A 23,657-nucleotide genomic window follows, 5' to 3' on the forward strand; every position below is an offset into this window, starting at 1 on the left:
TTCCCTGTGAACCTTTCTCTTCCTGTTACTCATTTCCCACTTGGCATTAAAACTGTTGAAAAACCACACACACAAAGGGCCCCTGACGTCACTAAGAGATACAGCAATAAAAGGGCCTTTTTCTTTTCTTTCTTCCTAAGAATCAGAGAACGTGACATTTTTTCCCATAGCAAAGGAACCTGTAAGTCCTCTGGTCATCTTTCCAGAACATGTAAGAAAAAAACCATATCAAACAACAGAATGCCTCTGATAATATATGCATGTTTCCCCTTACTCTTCTGCAAAAAGAAATCCGAACACGAGCAAATGAGTTTAAACATTTATTTAAACAGAAACTCCAAACCACTCCACCCTTTAACCTTTCAAAAAAAGACGACAAACTAGTTTTCAGCCAGAGTGTCAGAGCAGGCAAAAGTTGTGTTCCACTATAACAACTCAGTAGCAATACTAGCAGGAGACTGACACGTATGGAGCTAGCACTGCAAGAAGGGGAGAAGTCAAAAGGATTTGAAACTGCTCAGAGGCACTTCTGCCCACTTGTCCTTCCAATTTCAGCCCATGACTAAGGTGCTGGCTTTAAACTGCTTTTTTGGTTGCATAGCTGGCTGGTGTGAAATCTGTGGTCTGCAACAGGCACAACCTGGATAGCGTGAATCCTCTAAGGCACATTTGAGATTGTGGAGCACAGGGCACCCTATGTCAGGACCCTAATTCTCCACTAGATCCAAGGGGAATCCAGTCTGTGCACCCAGCTTCCCAACTGCAGAGCATTGAGAAATGAGGATAGCAGTGCACTGCAGGAGAGCGACTCCCATCAGCTTGGTGCTTGCTTGTTGGACATGGCTCAGGCTCAACTCTTTGCTCCTCAAAGGCACTGCTGCAACATGACCAACTTGATCATTTCCAAATGCAACAACAACCCTCAAGCCGGGCCCCTAACCTGAGAACTGGCTCCAACACACGAGGGGAAAGGAGGGCAGAGTCACCAGGGCAACCAAGCAATGTGGCCACACAGAGCACCTGATGCCATCTCCCAGGAGGGCTGTCCTCCTGCCCTTTTTCATTAGGGGTAGACAGGCACGTGGGTACTATCCTTGCCCCGGACTCTGCACTGTAGACACTGCACTTGATACAAGCAAGGGGCACCAATAAGTATTTAAGAAGCATAAATTACAAGGAGAACGGTTTGGCATCCACCTCTAGACCCAAAGGGGGAATATGCTGGCTCCCAAGGGACAGTCTCTCAAAGAAAGACATCCAGAAGAGGTGATAGGATAACCAGCTCCATTTGACCTAAGACAATTCTAGTGACGTGTCTTTGATGGGGACTGTTTAATGAAATCATAACTCCACTCTCACAGCAAAGGTGAGAGGGACTCAGGATTCCTTGGAGGCTTCACATAGAGTGAAGGGAGGCTAGCTTCTCCCAGTCATCCTACCACTCCCAAAAGCTTAGTTCAGAATCAGTTTGCTAAAAAATTTGTGGGAAATAAAATTTACTTCATTCTTTAATGGGAAATGAGGAAACCCTGAGCAGACCATGCCTCTTCCCATCTCCAATTTTCTTTGGGAAAACCTCTTGCTTCTAGAAAGAAGGTGAATTCCAGACAGAGTCTTGATCGTTCGTGGTCATAGGGGAAGGCTGCATCCTGTGACCACAGCACTAATGACCTATTCTGGGTAGGAAAACGCATTCCAGATTCATCACAACATTGAGTGGAAAAATACCGATTCTTCCCACACCCACACCAGGGGCTAAGCAGAACAGAAGCCAAGCAAGGAGCAGCTACAGGCTTATGCCAAGAAACCAGAAGCTCTGGTACCCAAACCAAATTGACAGCTGGAGCAAGAAATGCATGACTTAGTCTGAGGACCAGACGCTCAGCATCTGGTTGGGAAGCAGGTGGTCTGAAACCAAGTACCAGAGATCCCATCTCAATCAGTCCCTGCTACAGCTGTCAGAAACTGCACCCGATTCACTTATCTCTGTGCATTGCCTGGAAGTTGAAGAGCTCTAGGCACCCAGAATAAGGCCTTTAAACTCTCTGTACAGGCCACTGGACACAGTCATATGGCCAGAAGCTGCACCTTGGGGCCAGGGACATGCTGTCTGCCATTATCTCCCTTACAGGAAAATCTCCACTGCCTCCAGAATGAGATGTTCTCTGCTCCCTCAGCCCCCGAGCAGAGAGGAGAAGCCTCACTGGCTGGGCCTTATTGTGTGGCAGGGACAGGATCCTAGCCCTTCACCCCTCTAAAGTGAAGGTGGTGAGTGTTAGGGTTCAGCCAGCTTCAGTACAAAACACGTCTCTTTCTCTCAGAGATGCAGCGATGAATACTGGGGTCCCAAAGGCAGCTCCCAGGAAGCAGTGGAACAATGAAAGGGCCTGCTGCCGGAGCTGTCACCGTAACGGGGCCGTACTGCTTCATGTGCAGAACTGACAGATAAGGTACAAAAAGGAGCTGCTGCTGCTTCAATCACTGAGCTGGCCTAGAGCTCAGAGGCCCTTCCCCTCTCAGAATCACTCCTGGTTCATATCAAACGTACGTGGATGCTGCTCTGGAGCCTCCGGCCTCGCTCCTTGTCTGAGTGACCTGAAGCCAGGAAAGCCGCTCTCTGCATTCAGTTAGTGTGCTGTGAAGTTAGATGGATCCCAGTGGGCTCAGGAGACTAGAGGCTGGAGCGGCACGAGTCCGTTCCCAGGAGACACCAAGAATCTGAATCCAAGTCAGGTTTTGGATCCACTTCCATCTCCTCTTTGGCTGTCTGGGTTCCTTTGGAATGAACCTCCACCTGCCAAAACACACAGCAACCCTCTTAACAGCTCTGGGACCAGCTGCAAAGAAGCTAGGAGCTACACAAGGCATGATTCCTATTCTCCACATCCAGTTGGGACTCTCCAGAATATCTGACTGCTGATTTCTTCTAACCAAGAGAAGTAAAGGGGAATCCCAGGTCCCTCAAGAACTGGGTTGTCCCCAATGGAAACTGGCTTCTTGGCTTCAGTCTCATTGTTACTAACAAAGCCTGAATCAGCAGCTCAACCAAGAATCAGGCAACACACTTCTACTCATATGGACGGGTCTGTTAAAAGCTGCATCATTCTCTGCAGTCTACACAGAACTAGGATCAGGGGACTAAGTCCTGAGCATGGATGTGCACTCAGGTGATGATCCTCACCTGCTGCATTCCCTCTGTTCCACTGCAGAACCTCTGGAGCTGGGCACTCAGACGAAGGGTTTCCTGCTGCAGCTTCTTCTGGTCATCCAGACACTGTAAGACCAGGCTTCGGAGGTGCTCCACCTCTGCTTGAAGAGCACTGCACATGCAGCCCACAACAGGAGGCACAGCCTTACCTTCACTGCATGGCAAGTCTGGACTCGGGCAAGGAGGCTGCAGAGACAAGAAGAGAAGTCAGACTGCGTTTGAATGAAAGGGAAGGAACCTTTAGGCCAGTTCTGTATGCCACAAGAAGAAAGCCTGCACAGGAAGTGTCACCTCATATGAGCTGCTGACTTCCCAAACTTGTAGAAGCTAGGTCACCAAGCTACTGTTATGTCTTCTGTACAAAAGCCACTAACATCCTCTTTTGGAAAAGCTGATCCTCACCAAAATTAACCTGGTCTAACCCCTTTCCCTTAGCCTGGAATTTGCACCTCCTCTCTGGGCAGAAAACTCCTGGAATTAGTCTAACAGCAATTTCCTACGTCAGTCCCACTTCCACACAGCAATTTCTGCTTTCTAAGTTTTATTTTCTGCTAGACTCCTGGGCTCCAGGTTTCTCTCTTTTTTTTTTTTTTCCCTCTCTATTAAATTAACCACATCTTTCCATACAACTGATCTCATTATTTTCCATTTGGCTAAGTCCCAGCTTCACATTTTAGATTCCTCTAAGTTGCTCTCTTTGCAGCATTGTCTCTTTTTAACAACCTTCTTTTCCTAATCCAGATGAATTAGGGCAGTCCAACACCCTCTTCCCAGCTCTCCCCATAATTCAAAATTATGCTCCCAAGAGCTTCCGGCCAAGCATTCACTATGAAAGACCTGAATAACATTACCCAGGGCTCTGTTTTGGGCTTGTTGAATCCAGTAGGTTCCTCGGGAGCCACTTTGAGTCCTTGAAGTTCCTGGTAAGGGAGAGTCTCCTTCTCAGGCTCTGAGGATGCCATGCTCATAGGAAAAGGGCTGTCAGGCATGGGAATGAATTCAGCATTCTCCAGCTCCTGGATACACCAAAGCAGGACTGTTAGGTGTCTGCCATCCCAAAGCTGATCTGATCTCCTCAATCAGTGCATCAGCACCCTCTTGTGGTAAGAAAGGCAGCTAGACCTAAAAGATTCCCCACACACTACAGATCTGAGAACCTTCCTAAGCAACCCTTAGAGGCAGAGGTGGAACCACTTGCCTATCTTCAGCCCCATTTCAGGGCATTTCTAAAATACCACATTACCTTCCTCAGCCAGCCAGGGCAGGAGCTGATGTCAGCGCTGTCGCTTCCCTTGGCTTCTGTGGTACTGATCCAGCCCCCCATCCCACGATCTGCTTCCATGGTTCCCCGAAAGCCTCCACTGGGATCAGGAGTTTCTGCTTCCCGCTCATTTTCTTCTTCCTCTCCTCCTCCAGTGGTGCAGCTCTGAGTCACTAGCAAACAAAATGACAAGTTTGCACTTTCCCACCTCTGTTATTCCTGTCACCAAACCCCATCTGGAGCAGAAAAACTGGGGCTGTGTACCCATGGTGGTGAAAGCGCATGCTGGTGGCATCTCCCTCAACAGCTGCTTATCTCCTAACACTCCCTGCAGGCCTTCCCACAACTCACAGCAGTCTTTTGCAGCACCGTGGCCACTCCCACAGGTCCAGGAAACTGGACTCTACCTCTCCAGCAGCTGCCTCATAACCCCCCTTCCCTTACCAGCCCCCTTCAGCAAATTCTTCTCAGCTCTTCCTTGTCAAATTGAAGATTCTCAGCCCCATTTCACTTCTCTCCACCCTCCAGCCTGATGCATTCCCCCCCAGGCACTGCAACTGCATTTCCTCCCTTTAAGCATTTCTGCAAAGCCTTTCAAACAGAGAAACTATGCTGCAGAACCAAACTGTGCACACTCAAATGAACAGCTGAACTGAGAACAGCTCCCCAGGGCAAATTACTCACCAGTACCAATGGAGAGGCCACTGCTGTTGGAGCGGATGGTTTTAGAATTCAACACCTTTTCTGAAGGGAAAAAAAAAATATCATTTTGGTTAGAGAGATATAAAGTAAAGGAACTCCTGCAAACAGCACATAAAGGCAGCACTGTGAGGCCTAGAGCTCAGAGCTGCTTCCCACATTCCTCAGAGCCACCCGGCTGCTCCCAGGCAGGATTTACAGTCTTGTCCCTGGCAAGTAATCATCAGAATCAAGATCTCAAAATTTAAACTTCACTCCTAAACTTCACTTACCAACAATGATGATGGTATGCCAGCCACGGCATGACAGGTCTGGAACATGATGCAGAGATCCAAATATTGGCCGAGGCCATGAGGTACAAATATCAGAACCATGTGCTCTCTCTGTCGGTGTCATTGCCAGACGCCCATTCCCACCATTACCCCAGGCAAAGATATGGTTGTCTGAAGAAAAGAGAAATTCAAGAGACTCAGTTTGCCTGCTCCCTGTTGGCCCGTAATTGTTACAGGGACCACAGCCTCTCTTCTGTGACTGCTGTCCTGAAGTATTTGATCAGCCAGCTCCATTTTGCCAATGGGAGGAACAAAGCAATAAATCTATTAGGCATCCTGCAAGCCAGCGCTGCAGCCCACGGGGCAGAAAATGCTTGCTGCTGCACTGACAGTGTGGCTGGGGCAGAGAGTCCCAGTCTAGGATGATTTTACTTATAAGTTTCAGAGCAGTACTGTGGGAGGGCTAGGAAACGCACAGTGGGAACCAGTTAACTACCCTGCAGATTTAGTTCAAAAGAACCCACCACAACCTCGTAGAGACCCACTCACCGTCAGTAGCAGCTATGGTGAATTCATCTCCACATGAAACCCTGATCACCTGCTTACCCCCCAGGGGGCCTGCCAGCAGGTTAATTCCCAGGTGCTTCTTATAGTCCCCAACACCAAGCTGTCCGCACTTGTTGGAGCCGAAGGTCAGCAGGCGGCCTCGCTCTGAGAGGAGGAACGAGGAGACAGTCACAGCGAGGGCCCAACTCTGGAAGCAGCCATGCATGCAGAGAACTAGCAGCACCAGCCCATAACCAGAAAGGACTCTGCTGAGAAGCCAGCCAGACTGGGACGGAACAGTGCTTGCCTCAAGAGGAAAAGCTTCAACCTGGAAACACCTCCCCAGTTCCTCTGGCTGAATCAGGCTTTGCTCAAGTGACATCAGTCATAAATGATTCCTTCACTATCCCAGAGGATAGTGGATTTGCCATAATTTTTTCAAAAGCCTCTTTTTCAAAAAAGAAAAAAAGAAAAGAGAAGATTATTGTGGCAGCTGATGCTGCTGTTTTAGTTGAGGAATGGGAAATCTTGGTTCCTGGAGCATGCATGAGCTCTGATACCAAGAACATAACCTTCAAGGTCAAGGGCCTGGCAATCATTGCACTGATAGCACCACTTCACCAAGAGAAGCCAGGCTGAAAGGGCAAAGCTGACATAAAGGAATGAAGCAAGTAGTATTTGTTTCTTAATATGTGGCTCACCATCAATGGAAGCTGTGTGCGTCTTCCCTGGAGAAATGGTACGGATCTTGTAGAAGGAGAGCTGCTTGGCCAAAGTAAGGGAAGTAGCATAGGGTACCTCACAGTATGTCTGAGAAAAGACGTATGGGTAAGCACAGAGTGAAGAATAACACATTCATCAGCTACAATCCACTCAAGCAGGTCTTGGCAGACCACATTAACCTAGACAGTCCTCCAGCACAGGTATAGAAAACTTCTGCCAGCTTCCAATTACACTGGAGCAGTCACTGTGTTTCACTACCTCAGATCTGACAAGACCACAGGGCAGACAGCAAGCTGAGGAATAATTTGCCCATCCCCACAACATCAGTGTCCATTGTCTTGGTCTGGAACTAACAAACTGGCACAAATTAAACAGACCTGTTGCAGGACTTCTCTTCCCGCATGTGCTACCGGCTGTTGGAAGCTGGAGTCAGGGACCCAAATGCACTTACATCGTGGTTAATTATCCCTGATGTGCACTGATTCAGGCCCAGCTTGTTAAACTCATTGAGTCCACACGCCAACACTTTGCCAGTCTGGGTGAGCAGGAAGGTCCCATCACAGCCACAGTGAACGGATACAATGTTCAAAGTCTTTGGAACGTCCACCTGTATGGAAGAAACACACCCTGAGAAAACCAAAATCCCAACCACTGCTACATAGAAGCTAGCATAGGAAAAACATACTGGGTTAGAAAACAGTGGTTCAGCTAGTCCGGGCACTAACAGCACCTAGTACAGTTGCTTTGAGTACAAGTGCAAGAATACCATAAAGTCTATAGCATACTGAAATTCTCTGCAGAATTTCAGTGCAGAAATTCAAGGCGTCCTAGATCTTGTGTGCAGAAACCTCTGATCCAGCAGAGGAACCAGAATGTGGTAGACACACATCCCAGTCAGCTGACATCTATGAGCTGCAGCATCAGGTAGCCAAGCAGGGCTGGGTCTGTGCTATGTAGGTGTGACACCATGTGGTTGCAGAAATTTGGCTACCAGGCACAGCCTTGCTGGTTTCTAACCCTCATTGGGTTATTTTACTTTAATTATCCATTGCACCACGTTTCAAGAGTGTTTTACTTTGAACTCATCTTTAACACATTAAGTGAAATTCAAAGACTCCCATTTGTTTGCAGTGTTGCAAGTTTCCTGTACAGACCTGCCGCATGCAATTTGGTATTTCCTATGATTTCTATAATACTAAGTTCAGCATTTCCAGTTTCAGCTTGGACATCAGCTCTAAGTCATGATGCTGGCTAGTCTGGAAGTAGCACATCCCTTTGCCATGATCTCTAGGGATAAATGAAGCAAAATGAAGTGAGTAAAGGAAAACAAAACCCTTGCAAACTCTATGATACCTTAACAAACAAACACAACAAAACCAAAACAAAAACCCTGCTTGAGCCTCGGGTAGCTAACATTTCCAAATAGCAACAAATTTGGAGTTAGGCCCATGCAGATTTTGGGAAGAAGTGGTCACGGTCCTACCTTCTGAGGTGTACAGTGATCTTCTTCTGAATCCAGACCCAGGCGCCCTGTATCAGGGAAAACAGAACAGTCAGAAAGGGCCCCACAGGTGCCCTCACCTACGAAATTGTATGGTCTCCCCCTAGTCCCAAATCTCCTCACAGAACTAGAAACCCACTTTCCTACACAGATTGCCTGCCAATCTTCAAAGCAATCGAACCCATTCACAGAATGACTCTCTATTCACAAGAAAGCCAGGTGGTGCCCTGGAGCTTCTCAGAGAGAGGTCTCAAGGACTCAGTCCCATTTCCCATTCTCACAAGGAAAGAAAACCCCAAAGACACAATGTTCTTTGTCCCACAGCACATGCCAGACAGCCTTCACCCAGGCCAAGCACTACACACCTGCACCATGCTGCCTTCTGGAGCAGGCATGCCCCAGTGCCTTTAAGTTCCAGGGAGACTCTACCTACCATACTCTCCACAGCCCCATGTGTAAACTTCTCTGTTCCTGGTCAGCACTGCCACGTGGTTATCTCCACATGAGACCTGCTCCACAGGGTTGGTAAGAAAGAAATCCAGCTGCAGGGGCTCAAGTACTTCAGAGCCATAAGCCTTGTCAATGCCAATGCATCCATAATAGTCCGAGCCAAATGCATACAACTGGCCCTCATCTGAAGGAGGCAATGGAAGCTTGGTTAGCACACAGAGCTTTGATTAGGCTGCACATTAATTTCTTAGGACACGGCCAGAGCAACCTATTTTCTCTAATCACTTCCCTTTTTTTGTGCAGAATAATGTCATCAGGAGGCTATGGAGTTCTTTCTTAAGCACACTAAAATTGATGACCATGCACCACAACGTGCAGCTTTTTCAGGCCACTGGTGTAAAAAAAATCTCCGGTTGAACCTATCACACTTTGTAACAGAAACCCACAAATTGACCCTGTCACTGCCTAATTAAGTCCTCCAGCATGCTGAGCATCTGAGCTCATCCCTGTCAAAACCTGAGCTTTTCCAAGCTTCTGTCATAATTAAGGCACCCCTTCCTCACACAATTAAAAAAAATGTTTCAAACACATTTAGATCCTTGGATTCAGGCTCCTCTGCCTTTAACACAACGTATGTGTGAGAAACAACATATGCACTGATAAGAGTATGGATGCTGCACAGCCACAAGGAGTTGTGCTCAACCATCACTTTCATCATCAAAAAGAGATGCATCCTTACAAAAAAAAATCACCCAGATTTCTTGGGAGTCAACAGCTTTCCATGTACAATGACTTTCATCTATCACCACTACTGAATGTTCAGTCCACAAAACTGAAGGTTAGGTAACACACAGAACTTTCTCCTTTTTGCATAATGCTGCTCTGCTGACCTGCTGTGAAGGCAAACGAGTTCAGAGCACAGCAAAGTGAGGTGGTACCCTTCCATCTCTCACCTGTGATGCATACTGTGAAATCATCTCCACAGGACACCTGGCGAATGGCTTTTCCCTGAAGCTTCTCCACATGCTTTGGCTGCCGGTAGGATGCTCTATCCCCATGCCCCAGCTGCCCATGCAACTTGGTGCCCCCCTGCATATTCTGCAAGAAAAAAAACCCAAACATCTGTAAGGTTATGTATCTGCAACTCCTGACACGGTGCCAGGAACAACAGAAGACAGCACAGGACAAGAGAAAGCATTAAATACTCTAGGGAAGAGACTGCTAGCTAAGTGACAACACTTTTTGCACAAATAACTGATGTGGTCTCAGGCCACCAGCTGGTGGGTTCAAGCACTGGTGAGGAATCCCTGCCCTCTTCTCACCTGCCAAGTTACAGAATTCACTTCTGTACAATTCATCCTTCAGCTTTTTAATCAGCATTTCTAAACCCTAATGGCTGCAAAAAAACCCATTATATAAATGTCACCAAAGCAGAAAGATCTACTGAGTCTAATGGAAAAAAAGGGAAAAATAAAACAAAAAAACAACTCTGAGTAGTGTTGAAGCTGAAACTAAAATATGAATAGCTAGCTTAAAGATTTCAATGGGCATTTTTGCAGGAACATCCACAAGTGACATCAAAGACAACAGTATATCACAAATCCTCCATTGCGCTTCTGGTCATCAGAAAGGAGAAGAAGAGATGTTTGACTTGACACATCTACCTATAATCCTTTAGGCTCACAACCAATCTCCAGTGCACCTCCCAGCACTATGAAAAACTTCACCCAAAAGCACATTTGTCCTGGAAGACTTGAGTCAGTGCCAAAGCAGATGGCTTCCTGCAGCATCCACTGCAATCAAATTTCTCTATTTCCAGGCTGCTTCCCACCCGAATTTAACACACTCATGACCGGTTGGTGGATTCTGATTCTCCCTTCCCACCATCCCCCCTTCCTGCAGTTTCTCTCACTTACCACCCAAGTGTAGAGCTCCTTCTCCACTGTCACCACAGCAAAGTGAGTGTTACCAGCACACACCTGGCGTGCACTGCAGCCACTTTTGATGGCATCCAGCTTCTGGGGGGTGGACTTCCCACCCCCCCAGACATACACCTCGCTAGTGCGTGAAGTCACCACTGCAATGGGAGCCTCATTCACGGTACTCGACCTGCACAAGGACCCCCCCAGAAACACACATGCTTTTAATCATTTCCATATCACTGTCATCATGCATTTTCCCACTGCTCTCTCTCTCTGCTGGTCTCCCCAGGCCCAAGCTGCAGTCCTTCACAACCATTCTCAGCCTGTGTTTTCACAAACTGCTCTCTTCATTCAGTCATTGTGAGGCCTCAACTGTTATAGACTGGCTCAGGATCAAATACAGCTCTGAGCAGAAGTGAAAACAGCCTCCAGCAACTGTTAAAGAAAGCCTACAATCCAACTTCATATCATTAAAAACAACAGAACACCTGGGCTTTCAATGAATTGCCATGGAATTGTTGTCATTTGTAAAGAAGTCACGAAATCTTGCTCAAAAGCTTCTAAATTTCCCCTATCTCCACTTTATTTAAGTTACAGGCATTCCATTTGAGGGAGATACAACTCTTCACTGCAGAACCAACTCACTAGCAGATTGCGAAATGGAAGTCGTGATCAAACAGTTTGTGAACTCGTGAACTGGAACAGCCTCACATAAAGTGATTGAGTTTATCAGGAAGAAAGGTTAAATTCTGTGGTAATTCAACAGATATACAAGTCACAGAAACTGTATACATGTGATATGTATTGCTGTCTCCTTCACTAAGCAGAACTTTTGCATATATCCAGTTCTTTGCATATATCCAGACTTTGAAAGGTAACCATTTCAAAGTCAACATTCAGATGGTCACATTTCTCCTGCTCCTAGAAATTTGCCTGAAAGCAGACCTACATTACAGCCTCAGATATTTAGGTTGTGAAGACTACGTCCCCAGCAGGACAGAATACACTGCTGTGTAAGACCTACTGAGGTAAGGTTCCAGCCATACATACGCATCTAATAGGCAGAGTAAAATGTGGGATGACAACTATGTAACAAATATGTCTAATTCTTAGCATTTAAGGACCTCCTTGAAACTTTATTCCATTAAGGTTGTCACAGACTAACACTCTCAGCAAAGTTCCTCTCTGGTGAGCTGTTCCACCCAGACTTCCTTTCCAAACATGTGCCAAAATAATTACCTTGGTCGCTTATTTGGCCCATTGAGCAGTGTGACTTTCTCCTCCATCTCTCTGCCAAAGGACAAAAAGCATTTTAGGAAACAACAACACATCTCCCAAAGCAATTTACTGATAATCAGCACACACATAGACTGCTTTCCTTTCCTATAAACTGCTGCTCCCTCTTGGAGCAGCTGTTTACGAGCTCACTGCAATACATGAAGTAGGCAGAAGGAATGTGCCACAGAGCTAGCAAACTTCCAGAAGTGCTAAGAACAAACCAGATAAATCCCAGAACTTGGCCAACCTATACCCATATTGCACTAGAATTACCCTAAAGGGCTGTATTTTATAAGGGTTTGGGATTTATGGTGGTGCATATAGCAAGACAAAATTCAAACTTCATTGATCACCAAGTAAAACACTATCAGTATAAAGGACTGATAACCAAAGTGGGATCCAAAGAGCCCAAAATACTGTTCTATCTTTAAAAAAAAGACAGTGTGTGCAGGCTGGTGGTCAAACTAAGCTAAAATTAACCATTTTCAGTACAACTCTCTCAGGAAGAAAGAGGTACAGGAAAAAAAAGTACAAGTGTCTACGCTGTGTGAGATATGTATTATGAAAGGCATTTTGCAATGACCCTGGGAGGGTCTAAATGTAACACTTCATTCAGAGATCTGAAAAGCGGAGACCAGCATTCCTCAAAGGACTGACAGAACAGGATGCCTCTAAGTTCTCAATATAACAGCTCCTGAGACCAGAAATGCAGAGATCTTTCTCACTGTAGCCATGCCTCAACAAGCAGAGCAACTGACCAGAAAAGAAGAAAGCAAAAACACACTTCTCTCCTAAAGACGATGAAGTATACTTCAAAAAGTGCCTCACATCAGCACAAATTAACTTAAGGACTTTGCTTCAGAATTGTAAGTGCCAGTAGCCTGTACAAACCCTCCTCCTCTTTCTACCACCTGGCTTGATCAGATTTCAGGCAAGACCATCTATCCGATTACCTCCTCCGTTTGCTGAGAAGGGGTTGTTCAAGCAGCTCATCTGCAGTGGGTCTCTTCTCTGGATCCTGAAAGAAGTGAGCAATAGTCATTCTTTGGGAAATGTTCATCATCTACAGTGATACATTGGTACAAGGTTGCATGGACCTTCTTCCCCGCCTCTCCTCAAAACAGAAAGGAATTAATTAAATATTTGGAATGAATTGGGATAAATGTTTAGGATATGCACTACAGCATATCCCATTCTGAATATATTCACACTATCCTTGCTTGCAAAAAAATTACTTCCTATAGAAATCTACAGTCATGGTTAGAAAGCCAGACTGTACAGAGATGAGGCTTCCACCTCCATAACGCTGCATGAGAAAACAATTTCTTCTGTGAGTCTGTAAAACAGTTGTCAGCAGAGCAAATCCAGCATCCCTCCAGAGCTTGCAGGACTGAAAGGCATCCTGAGACAACAGGAGGAAGCCCAGCCTTAGTGATGCCCCAAGCCTCACAGAGATTATCCTGCACCTACAGCCCTCTTGCTGAAACAGGCACATCATCCCCTTTCACATCTGAACTACATAGCTGGGCAGGAATGTCTGACAATTCAGTATCTCACCAACCTGATCGAGGCAGGAATTCACCATCTGGATTAGCTCCCAAGAGTAGACAGAGGAATCAACTTCCATGGCGCGATTTCCCTGTACAATCTTCACACAAAGGTTCAGGGGATTCTAGGCACAAAACCAAAACCAGCAGTAAGGGAACTGAACTGTGTACTGTGCCCAGAGGGAGAGGTGGTGCTGGCCTCCATTATTGTCTCCATCATTCTCTGATCAGGACACATCCTGGTCTGCAGATTCTCCAGAAACCTAATAATAAGCACTGCAGTACTGCTACCTCTGATAGCTCGGACTCGGTGACATCTGCCTTGTCATCAAATTCTCTACCAGTCGAAGGAGAACATGCTCCTCTCTGTATGCAAGCTCCTACACAGCATAAAACACCACACAGTACAGCTAATGTGAACTACAGCCAGGAAATTATGGTATTTTCACATGGTTCTTTTAAGGGTTACAGAATCTTGTGCCATTCCAGCTTGCAGCTTTTGCCATCTCATCTCACAAGCAGTCAAATTGCATGTTCCAGCCAGCAGTGCTCCCTTTTACCATTTCATGCCAGCTTGGCCACTCTTCTCTTGCACCCAAACTTTGGGGAAGGACAACAGGACCAAATCCTGTAATATCCAAAGGCTGTTTTTCCCTATGCAATATTGCACACAGCTAGTAATGGTAAAAAAAAAAACAACAACAAACAAACCCAAGTACACAATCACAAACTTCCCTCTTGTGGAGGAAAGGATGTTTCACCCACAAGCAGGACAGTCTGCAGTCAGCATCTGGTAAACCCGGGGCTATAGAGGAATGGGTTTGGCAAAGGCCATGGGAGCACCCATGGGAAAATCTTGCAAGCAGCACTTCCCAGCCACTGGTTTCTTAATCAGCAGATTTAAACAACAGTGAAAGAAAAACATGAATTAAGAAAGCTATGAGCCAAGCGTGTACCTCAGAGTGATAAAAATAAGGTTATTCAGTCCATCCTGGTTTGCAGACTTACAGTAGCATCAAAGGTCCTCTTCAAAGTAAGAAGCTCAAAGATGACACAGCCCACAGCCCAAATATCTGATTTGAAGTTGTATTTCACACCTTGGCAGAGTTCTGGAGACATGTAATAAGGAGTTCCTACCAGCTAGAAAAAAAAAGAACACTTAAAAATCAGAACCAATCCAGCAGTTTTCACTTCTGAAGCTCTGCATCTCACCTGTTCACACAGGCTCATGAGCATCAGGATTCAACAAAGCTCAGACACAGCATTAGTGATACAGGTTACGCATCACCCCAACATGTGCTGGAGGGATGGGAACAAGCAGCACACTTCTTCCTCCCTCACCCACAAGCCTGTGCCTGCATTTCTAACAAGATCCTGGGCACCTCTGCTCACGTTCTGATGCAGTATGTGATTCTCAACAGAACAGCAGTCTTAACAACACAATGAGGACTTGCCTCTCTCTTAAGCATACTGCATTTGGGGGTAACTAGGGCTCTGCATACTGGCCAGCTATACAGAAATCCTGATGAGATTAATGGAAAAGGGACCTAGCAAACCTTCTAACAGAGCTGTCAGCCTGCACCAATGAAGACACTCTGATGACAAGGTCCTACTGGACAAAGGCTACTTTGTCTCTGAGGAGGGAGGGTTTACTTTGGGGTCAGTATATAGAAAGCTGGCACTGGTCCTACCTGAAAGGCTTACACTTCAGAAGTGGGCTTTTCTGAACAGGGTTTAAGTTCCCTGCCTCAAATCCAAGAAAGAACTCAGCACTTAAATAGAGAAGCCCTTCCATCTGTAGCAGAAATAGTGGTAAAGCTCAAAGTCACAAAAAGGAGATGCACAAAGAGCAGGTCAAAAGGTGTAAGAATTGTACTTCCATGAACTCACATCGTTTCCTAGCAAGCGACCAGATACTGAAATAGTACAAAAAGACAAGATTTAAGAAAAAAGGGAAATATTTATAGCTGTCCTTTCAACTCTCTCAACAAAACTCCAAGGACTACAGAGGCTGTCTTTCATTAGACTCTGGTAGATTCTGAAAGTGCTTATTAGGTATTTGGTGTACCATCATCTACCTTCCATTTCCTTTTACACAGCATGACAGCTACAGAGCTGCACAAGCCCTAACCACAGGAAGGCTTAGAGCCTCAGCCAGATGGAATATCACAAGAAGATCTAGGACACTACATCTTTTTCAGGCAAAGGATAATGTAAGGCATATTTTTCTATATGTTCCTTGCTAACTGGGAGGAAGAGTAACGAATGAAGAAACAAGCACTTAATAAGCAAGCTGTACCTATTTTACAAATTCATGATTTGACTGCTACAATTCTAAACTTTATGATGAAAAATATTAACAATAACATGGTTTGCACTCATTTTATAACACACAACTTCCAGACTGCCACTAGTCATTAGACCACAAATTGGACAGCTGGCCTGGAGCACAGCCAGCAAATACAAAAGAAAGATGGTTGAAAATATTTAACTAAAGGATTTTTGTAAGTCAAAAAAAGGATGGAGGATAAAAAAGCTGTTGCATGGATGAATATACCCAACACAGGCAACAATAATAAACGAAAAGTCATAGCACAGACTGCAGTTTCTCTGAAAGTCAGTAAGCCATGAAAAATGTGACAAAACAAATGGTTTTGCTACAGCCCAGCTTAGCAAGGGCTTTATGCAGCAGCCTTGAGTTCCCACTTGCTGTACAACTGCACAACAGTGCTCATGTTCTGGAAGGAAGTTGGCAGGTAACTGCACGTCTTAACAGAACACCAATAGCTTACATAGATGTAATAATAAGACCTGGTAAGGGGATGTGCAGGTTGGCTTGCATCCTAACCTGCAATGAAGGCTTTAGCAGATAGGAGATATCCAGACATTGTCTCCCTTTCCAACTCTAGTGCGCAACCACGGAAATTAACAGAGCTGGGAAATCTAAGTTGAGCCTTTCAGGTGCCTGCAATACAGCTTGTCCTGTTTCATAACTATGGCTGTGAAACTGCTTTCTGGCAGGGTCTGGAACACAGCCAAATTTGACGGCCTTCTGGTACAATTACTTTGTTCTGCAAGCTTTCCCACCCACCAAGAGCATTACCAATAAACTGTACATCTACCTTAGGAAGCACCTTTGTAATTTGTAATTCAGTTCAGAGTCTAAATACTAAAGAGACAAGAGGCATATCTATGGCACAGTGCAGTGTCAGGGAAACAGATCCAAGCTATCTCAGGCACAGCTGAGCCAAAATAGTCCTGCTAGCACAGCAGCATGACCAGGTTAACTTAACTTGCTGAACTGGGTTTAACTAGCCAAGAGGGAGAGAGCTAGAAATATTGCTGTGACTGTGCTGTCTCCGTGCCCTCAGATAGCTACACCTCCATGTTACGTAGATTCACCTTTGGAAGCACAGTGCCAAGGTACTAGAGAAAGAACAGTGCTCTCCAATGTAGTTATGCTGGCTCTGGTACAATTCCATGCCCACAGTGACACCTATCTTTGGTTTAAACCTCAGAAAGATAACTTGGGAGCAAGGATAACTGAAGGCTGCAACACATCAGCAAATACACCAATGTCAGTGAGATAAGTTAGGTGGAGACAGGAAGGAAAAACACAGAAAACAAATTCAGTATTCCTGATCTTCTACAAAGCATGCAGAGCTGAAATGGAAAAATAAACAAGAAAAAACAAACTCCAACCCTCAGTTCTGCACAAAAGAAAGCATATACTCACAGTCTCAGCCATAGAGTACTCAGAGTTCAGCTTCTTTGCCAACCCATAGTCTCCCAGTTTAATCAGGTTTGCTTTGGTTAGAAAGATATTTAATGTCTTTATATCTCTAGAAGAAGCAAGAGAAATGTGGCTGAAACATACTTCCAGATTTCACAGTCTCCCACACACTACCACACCCCCCATCCCCATAAGGTAACTGCTACTCTAAGAGCAAGCTCTCACACAAACAGCTCTCCAAAGCCAGTCTGAGCCCAGCTACCAGGGCTGTAACAGCAGTTAGCCATATTTTATCATATGCCCTCAAAACCACAACACAGTCTAAAAAGCTCAGGCTCCAAAAACCTCTGTAAAGGCCACAGAGCAAAGATGGTTCTCTTTTACCTCTCTCAATCTCTTCTCAGCTGAAGGTCACTGAACAAGTCTTATTTTCCCTGTTTTTATGAGCAGATCCAAACCAAGTCTCTCAGCTTGCTAAGAAAATGCATGAATATGTATGCATGCAAATATAAACACGGCGCAAAACAGATGCTACTCCAGAATGTGAGCATAACATCCCTCTACCTTACAGCTCAGGAACAAGTCCAAATTATAACATGACATACCAGACCCCAAAGAGCAAAAGGCTGATGGCCAACAAAATGCATAACTTGAAGCCTCACTGCAAGTATTTTGTTCCAGACTGAAGGAGTTACGTAGAAGCACAGATCAATACAAAATGCTATTGATATAGAGGAAGCTCCCACAGCACAATACGCTTCCCACAGGCAACACTTTGTAACATTCCCTTTCCCTAACATACCATGAAGAGCTTCCCAGTGTAGATCAGGACAATATCAAGTAAAGCAGCACTTTGCTTTCATCCCCTTGGGGCATTGCAAAGTCCTGGGTCACTCTGACAATGTCTGCAGCAGAAGGAAATCACTGCAAACATTTAAATAACTGTTCAATTCATTGCTATGGATGGATGTGGGGCCACACATTCACCATCTGCAAAGATGGGCACCAGAAAGCAGGGAATTACTGCAAAGCAGCACAGACACAACATCTGCTTCAGGTCAAAAACTTAGGGACCGCTTTGTGGAGTGCAAGCTACTAATTCTTCATTACCAAGACTTGCTGATTAACCAGAGATTCAGCCTGCCAGCAGCCAGGATGCTGTCTCAAAGATATGAGCATCCTCACACAGCTCTGCTTGTTATAGAAGGACGTTGTGCAGCACACAAGCCAACCTTGCTGAGAATGACTGTCTGTGTAGGCAATGCTCACCAGAACGTCACCACCTCCTCACTCTGCCCACACACTGGGCACTCTTAAGCACACGTAAGCAATGAAATTTACCCCTCCCAAACAGCAAAAGCATCAGAAAAAAGATAACTTAGCTTCACATTAAAATCTTAGAGTCAATGTCTAAATCACGACCACCTGCTAACTTCCTTAAATAACAGACTGATTACATGGTATTTAGCCAAATCTGGGACAAATCTTCATCTCAGTGACGTTATAACATAGCCCCAACACAGTCTCCATTGCTGTCAGCTTCCAGGAATTAGACAGGTAAGGATGCACATATTGGTCTGAAGCTACTATTTGTCCAGCAGTTGTGAAGTCCCCTTGGCCAGTACTAATTATTCTTCCTATCCACTTCAGCAAACATCATTTATGTGCTGTGGCAGTAAAGGACCAATTTGCTCCTTTCCTACATGGATTAACTCTTTGTTCTCAAAGGTGCAGCAAAGAGAGCTGCTCTATTTTCATACAAAATTTCTGTCACGTTTCTTAGAACACCATTTTTAGTCCAACAAAAAAATCCTTACAGAAGTGATATTTAACATCTAGGCAGCCCAGCTATGTTTTGAACAGAGAATCTTATGGCTTCCTTTAAACGCAAAAGCAAAGGGTACTCAAAGGAGTTCTGCACTCACATCCACAAAGTGCACTCGTTACCTCAGCTGTATGCCATGCAGCACATACCTGTGAAGAATTCCTGCTCGATGAATGCAGCTCACAGCTGATACAATTTGGAAGAGATACCAAAGCACCATCTGTAAGGTAGGAATAAAAGTCTTATGTGAGGCTTAAACAGAAACCCCCAAAAGACCCATAAAATAAAATAAAAACTTGGCATCCCTGACACAGAGAGGCATAGCAAGAAGGCTTAACCACACTCAATCCTCTCTCAGGAATATGAAAATGTATCACTACCTTCAGGATTTCCTGTTCTGGAAATCTCTGAATTTTCTAGTGCCATTCACAGTGCCAGTCCTGACGGGCAACACAGAATTCAATGAGTTAAAAGAATTAGCAAAGACAGTTAATGACACGATAGAAAAGATCTACAACTGAACTTCCTAGAATTTAACTGTGATCATTCAATATTCACCATGAGTCAGAAGGCCCTGAAATGCATTATGTAAGAGAAATAAGTATAACCATCATCTCAACATGAGGTAGAAACAGCAGAATATATGTTTTAAAGAAAAAGTCCATGGTGAGATAGCTTCAGAATAATTACTCAGAAAAGAGCTTAGAAAATGGTGAAGAGGCAAACCGAGTACCAGCTATGAAGAAAGACTTTGAAGTCAATTTTTAGCCAAGATGATGGGATGACAAAAGTCAACTGAGTGCACACTTTCATTATTCCTCACTTGGAAGCTTATATTGTCTAGAGATGCCCAAGAAGGAAAATAAAGTTTCTGATCGTGCATAAACGTCTGCAGTATTCAATAGAAGAGGAAGGATGTCAACCCCCAGATTTACAAAAAAAAAAATTCCCATCAGTGATATGGAGGAAAAAAAAAAGAAAAAGTAGCATAAACAAAGCTCCAGAACACAAATCTAGCACCACTGCTCCCGAAACCAGCCCAGATTACCTCTTCTTCAAACAACTTGTCCTTCTGACGCAGAATCTTATCGTAGAGGTTCCCTCCTGTAATATGAGTGAGAAACAGAGAGGATCATCTTAGTTAATGACAGCAGTTACTCTCCTATCTTACTGCTGCGAGTGCTCAAATGCCACTGAAGTCCGAGTGAATCACACCAGCCCTCTCCATGCTTTCCACTTACACCAGTCAGGCACACACAAAAGTAACTTCTTCCATCTAACAACTTCCCTAGCTTCTTGGCATATGCAAACATTTAACCTGTACACCAAATCATGTGAGATGAAGTCTTATGTTTTCAGCAGAGTATATATGTATTTTAAAACAAACAAAACACCCAAAAAAAACCCACCAGCACTGTAATGCACAGAAGTCTCTGAAAGCACCAATTACTGCCTTTCCCCACTTGATCTGAGCTGCCTCTCCATCTGAGACGTCAAATACATTGATGAAGGATTCACAAACTGTTGACAACATGTATCTTAAATCCGAATAGTAACAGAACACCAGGCCCCGTTCTGTACTCCTGGGTGTAGTGCAAGACAGCTTCCTGCTGTTTGTTTTCTGAGTCTGTCCTGTTGTAGATGTCCAAAAAAAAAATGGCTGCTCTGTCCCCTTGAAGAGACAAGACTCCTGCAGTAGGAATATTCTGATATTCCAGTCAAGGCTCCCTTTGCTTAATTTCCTCTCATTCTGTCACACTACGACCTCTCTCACCACATTTCCTTTTGCAGCTTTAGGTTCACGTATGTAAATGATCCATGAGTGACTCTTCACACTCACAATGTAACCAAAATTGAAATGCCTCTTCTCACAAACCTCCTTCCTTGCAATCCAGAGTACAGAGGTTTTTAGCATTTTCTGTTCCTCATTTCTGATATTTTTATCATCTTTCTTTGACAGTTTTTCTGAGCCAAAGTGCAGCCCACCAAGTACCACATCACCCAAATCCTGCACAAGGATAAGTAGTTCTTGATTCAGATGATCAATAACTCCATGCACACATACCAAAACAGAACCAAATTACTCTTTTTTTTTGTTCCATCTCATCCCATTTGACTTTTTGACTCTACTCTCTCTTCTGTTTTGTCTCTTTTAATAGAATATTTCTTCCCCAAATTTGTTACAGGTGTATGCAATGGCTTTATTTTCATGATAAATCCAAATCTTATGGTACCACTGAACACACAACTTTGCACAGGTTAGTTCCCTCACTTGTACAGTGGGGCTAATATTCACCACATCTCCAGAAAGGCGGTGCTAATTAAACAGCAGAGACTTTGGATATTTAGCTATGCTTTTTGTCTCAGCTGTATTTTTGGGTTCTGAGAAGTGTCCCACAGCAAAAAGTCCAGCCTTACTTTAAGAATTACAAATTATCTTGTGCTTGATATTGTAACAAATACAAGTGCACACTGCAGTGGGTACAACAACTAACACAGCCCTCAGCAAACATCATCCTCTTAGGTGTAAATGAGGTTTTCTCCTTTTCACACCCCTACTTTTGTGCCACACAAAAGTACACTCGTAGATATTCAGGTAAGGCAGGCCACACACTCATCTCCTTGTTACTATCTCAGAGCAAAGCAAGAGTTTAGAATCACTGACATACACTACAGACATCAGTACCACCCACTGTCTCTCCATAATCCTCTGATTTGTAACAGCTCCAAGCATGCAGACATTTTGGCAGATAAGAGCTCTCACAGTACTCCTAAAGCTAACTGTGTTTCAAGGAGCTCACGTTTCCCTACTCTGGCACTGAACTCCATCAAGCATAATGAAAAGCAGTGAACTGGGAGAGGCAAAACCAGCTTTAGTCAAAGATGTTCGGCAGAAACGTTTTGTGCAGGTTTGCTGTCCTCCTCAGCCAATCCTGGGAAAAGCTCTTTATCAAAGGCGGTGCACAGTAAGTCTCTTCCACCAAAAAAACCCACAGCTGATAACCCCTAAACACAAAGAAGACAGGTAGCCAGGTGAGCTGTCCCACATAGGAAGCAGCCTCCAGCTCCAGTCAGTCTCCTGTTCTAGCAATACCAGCCACATGCTATCTCCAGCTAAGAGCAGTTGTAGCTCAGACACTCATCTCAAATCCTTCCTCCTCTCCATCCCAGCCAGGCTGTTTACCCTGCAAGCTGCAAATGCCCCCATCTGATCTACTCTTGGATGAAATTTTAAAGTTTTCTCCATCAACACTGGGACTGTATTTTTTTTTAATAGTAAACATAGAAGCTGGCAGCACAAGGCAGGAAGAAGTCCTGATTGCAGCATGCCAACAGATTTTCAAGCTCTGACTTCTAAACAGACTCCTTTATTCGGTGATTATGTGACTGAAAACAGCCCCACTCTGTACTGGCAGAGGGGCCCAAATATCCCCATACTCTTCTCCTATTGTCCTCCTGTAAGAACAAAAGAAGGCAGGTTAGAAGCGCACACTATCAATAAGCCACTTCTTCTGTTGCACCAGTTGCTCTCAACACTCACGAAACTGCCCACTGAACTGTCTGCAGAGACCACGGAAGGATTTTTAATCTCTTCTTCAGGAAGCAGCACAATCCATCTCTGTTCCTCTGCCCCCAGAGGACGCCCCAGCAACGCTCCCTGTGGGCTGTGTAGGACGGTAACTTAGCAATGCAGCAGCCTGCTGCGGTAAGAGGGAGGAGGGCTCTCACCATTACAGTACTCCAGCTCAATCAGCAGCGTGGTGTTATCCATGAAGTGATTGTAGTACGCAATGATGTTCTCATGCTGCAACAGAGCAAGGATAACGATTTCATTCAAAGCATCACGACGCTCTTTCTCTGACAGACGGGTCAGGTCCACCTCCTTCCACACCACGAGTGAGTCATCCTGAAACACAAAAACACCTTTTAATTAAATACACGTTACTCTGAAGAGAGCAACGTGCCTTTACGGCAGGAAATTAAAAGTTTCGGGAAAGGCAGGCAGGCTTTCCTGCCTTTACAGATTTCAGACGAAGGTTCTTTGCAACAACGAGCTCCAAGCTGTGCCGTGTGTCACCGGGAACGGCGCCCTGCAACCGTTCTCCTAGCCGGGGGCACTAAGAAAAGGAACGAGGCTTCCGGGCAGAGGACACAACGTTTGTTTCGCCTCAATGGACCGCGCGCGCTCCGGTCCAATAAAGGGAACGTCGCACATCCGCCCCCACAGCCGCAGGGTGCCGTGCGAGAGCGGCAGCCCCTCGGAGCCCGGCCGGCGGCGGCGGCGCGGGCACGGAGCTGCGCAACGCCGGGCGGCGCGAGGAGGACGCGGCACGGAGGGCTGCCGGCCCGGCCTACCTCGGTGCGACGGTACAGGGTGGCCTCTCCGAAGGCGCCGCGGCCCAGGATGCGGATGGGGATGTAGTGCAGCTCCTCCTGCTCGCCGGGCAGGCCGCCACCGCCGCGGGAGCCGCCCCGGCCCGAGGACTCGCTGCCGAAGTCGGAGCTGATGGAGTCGCAGTGCCGCTCGTACTCGCCCAGCGACATGGCGGCGCGGCGCCGCGCGGCCCGGCTCGGCCGCTCCCTCAGCGAGGCCCCGCGCGTCCGACGGGCTCCATGTCGGCTCCCGCCGCCGACCCGGAACCGCTTCCTGCCGCCCGCCGACCTCCGCGCTCCCGCCCCCGCCGGCCCGAG

The 23,657-nt window shown here is 45.7% G+C and overlaps 1 protein-coding gene across 1 annotated transcript; it reads right to left on the reverse strand.

Moving 5' to 3' along the window:
• Positions 1 to 307: 307 nt before the first annotated feature.
• NEK9 (NIMA related kinase 9) lies at positions 308 to 23,606 on the reverse strand. Its single transcript, XM_048947728.1, has 22 exons — positions 23,322 to 23,606; positions 22,695 to 22,872; positions 20,014 to 20,069; positions 19,115 to 19,185; positions 17,144 to 17,249; positions 14,416 to 14,547; positions 13,422 to 13,532; positions 12,814 to 12,878; positions 11,822 to 11,872; positions 10,577 to 10,769; positions 9,614 to 9,758; positions 8,644 to 8,844; positions 8,193 to 8,239; positions 7,161 to 7,316; positions 6,688 to 6,796; positions 5,990 to 6,151; positions 5,441 to 5,611; positions 5,154 to 5,213; positions 4,452 to 4,642; positions 4,060 to 4,224; positions 3,182 to 3,394; positions 308 to 2,794 (listed from the first exon to the last, which is right to left on the reverse strand). Exons 1-22 carry the CDS (start codon positions 23,508 to 23,510, stop codon positions 2,672 to 2,674), a joined length of 2,895 nt encoding a protein of 964 aa, XP_048803685.1. The 5' UTR covers positions 23,511 to 23,606; the 3' UTR covers positions 308 to 2,671.
• Positions 23,607 to 23,657: the final 51 nt, after the last annotated feature.

Source organism: Lagopus muta, chromosome 6 (genome assembly GCF_023343835.1).
Source record: "Lagopus muta isolate bLagMut1 chromosome 6, bLagMut1 primary, whole genome shotgun sequence".
NCBI lineage: Eukaryota > Metazoa > Chordata > Aves > Galliformes > Phasianidae > Lagopus > Lagopus muta.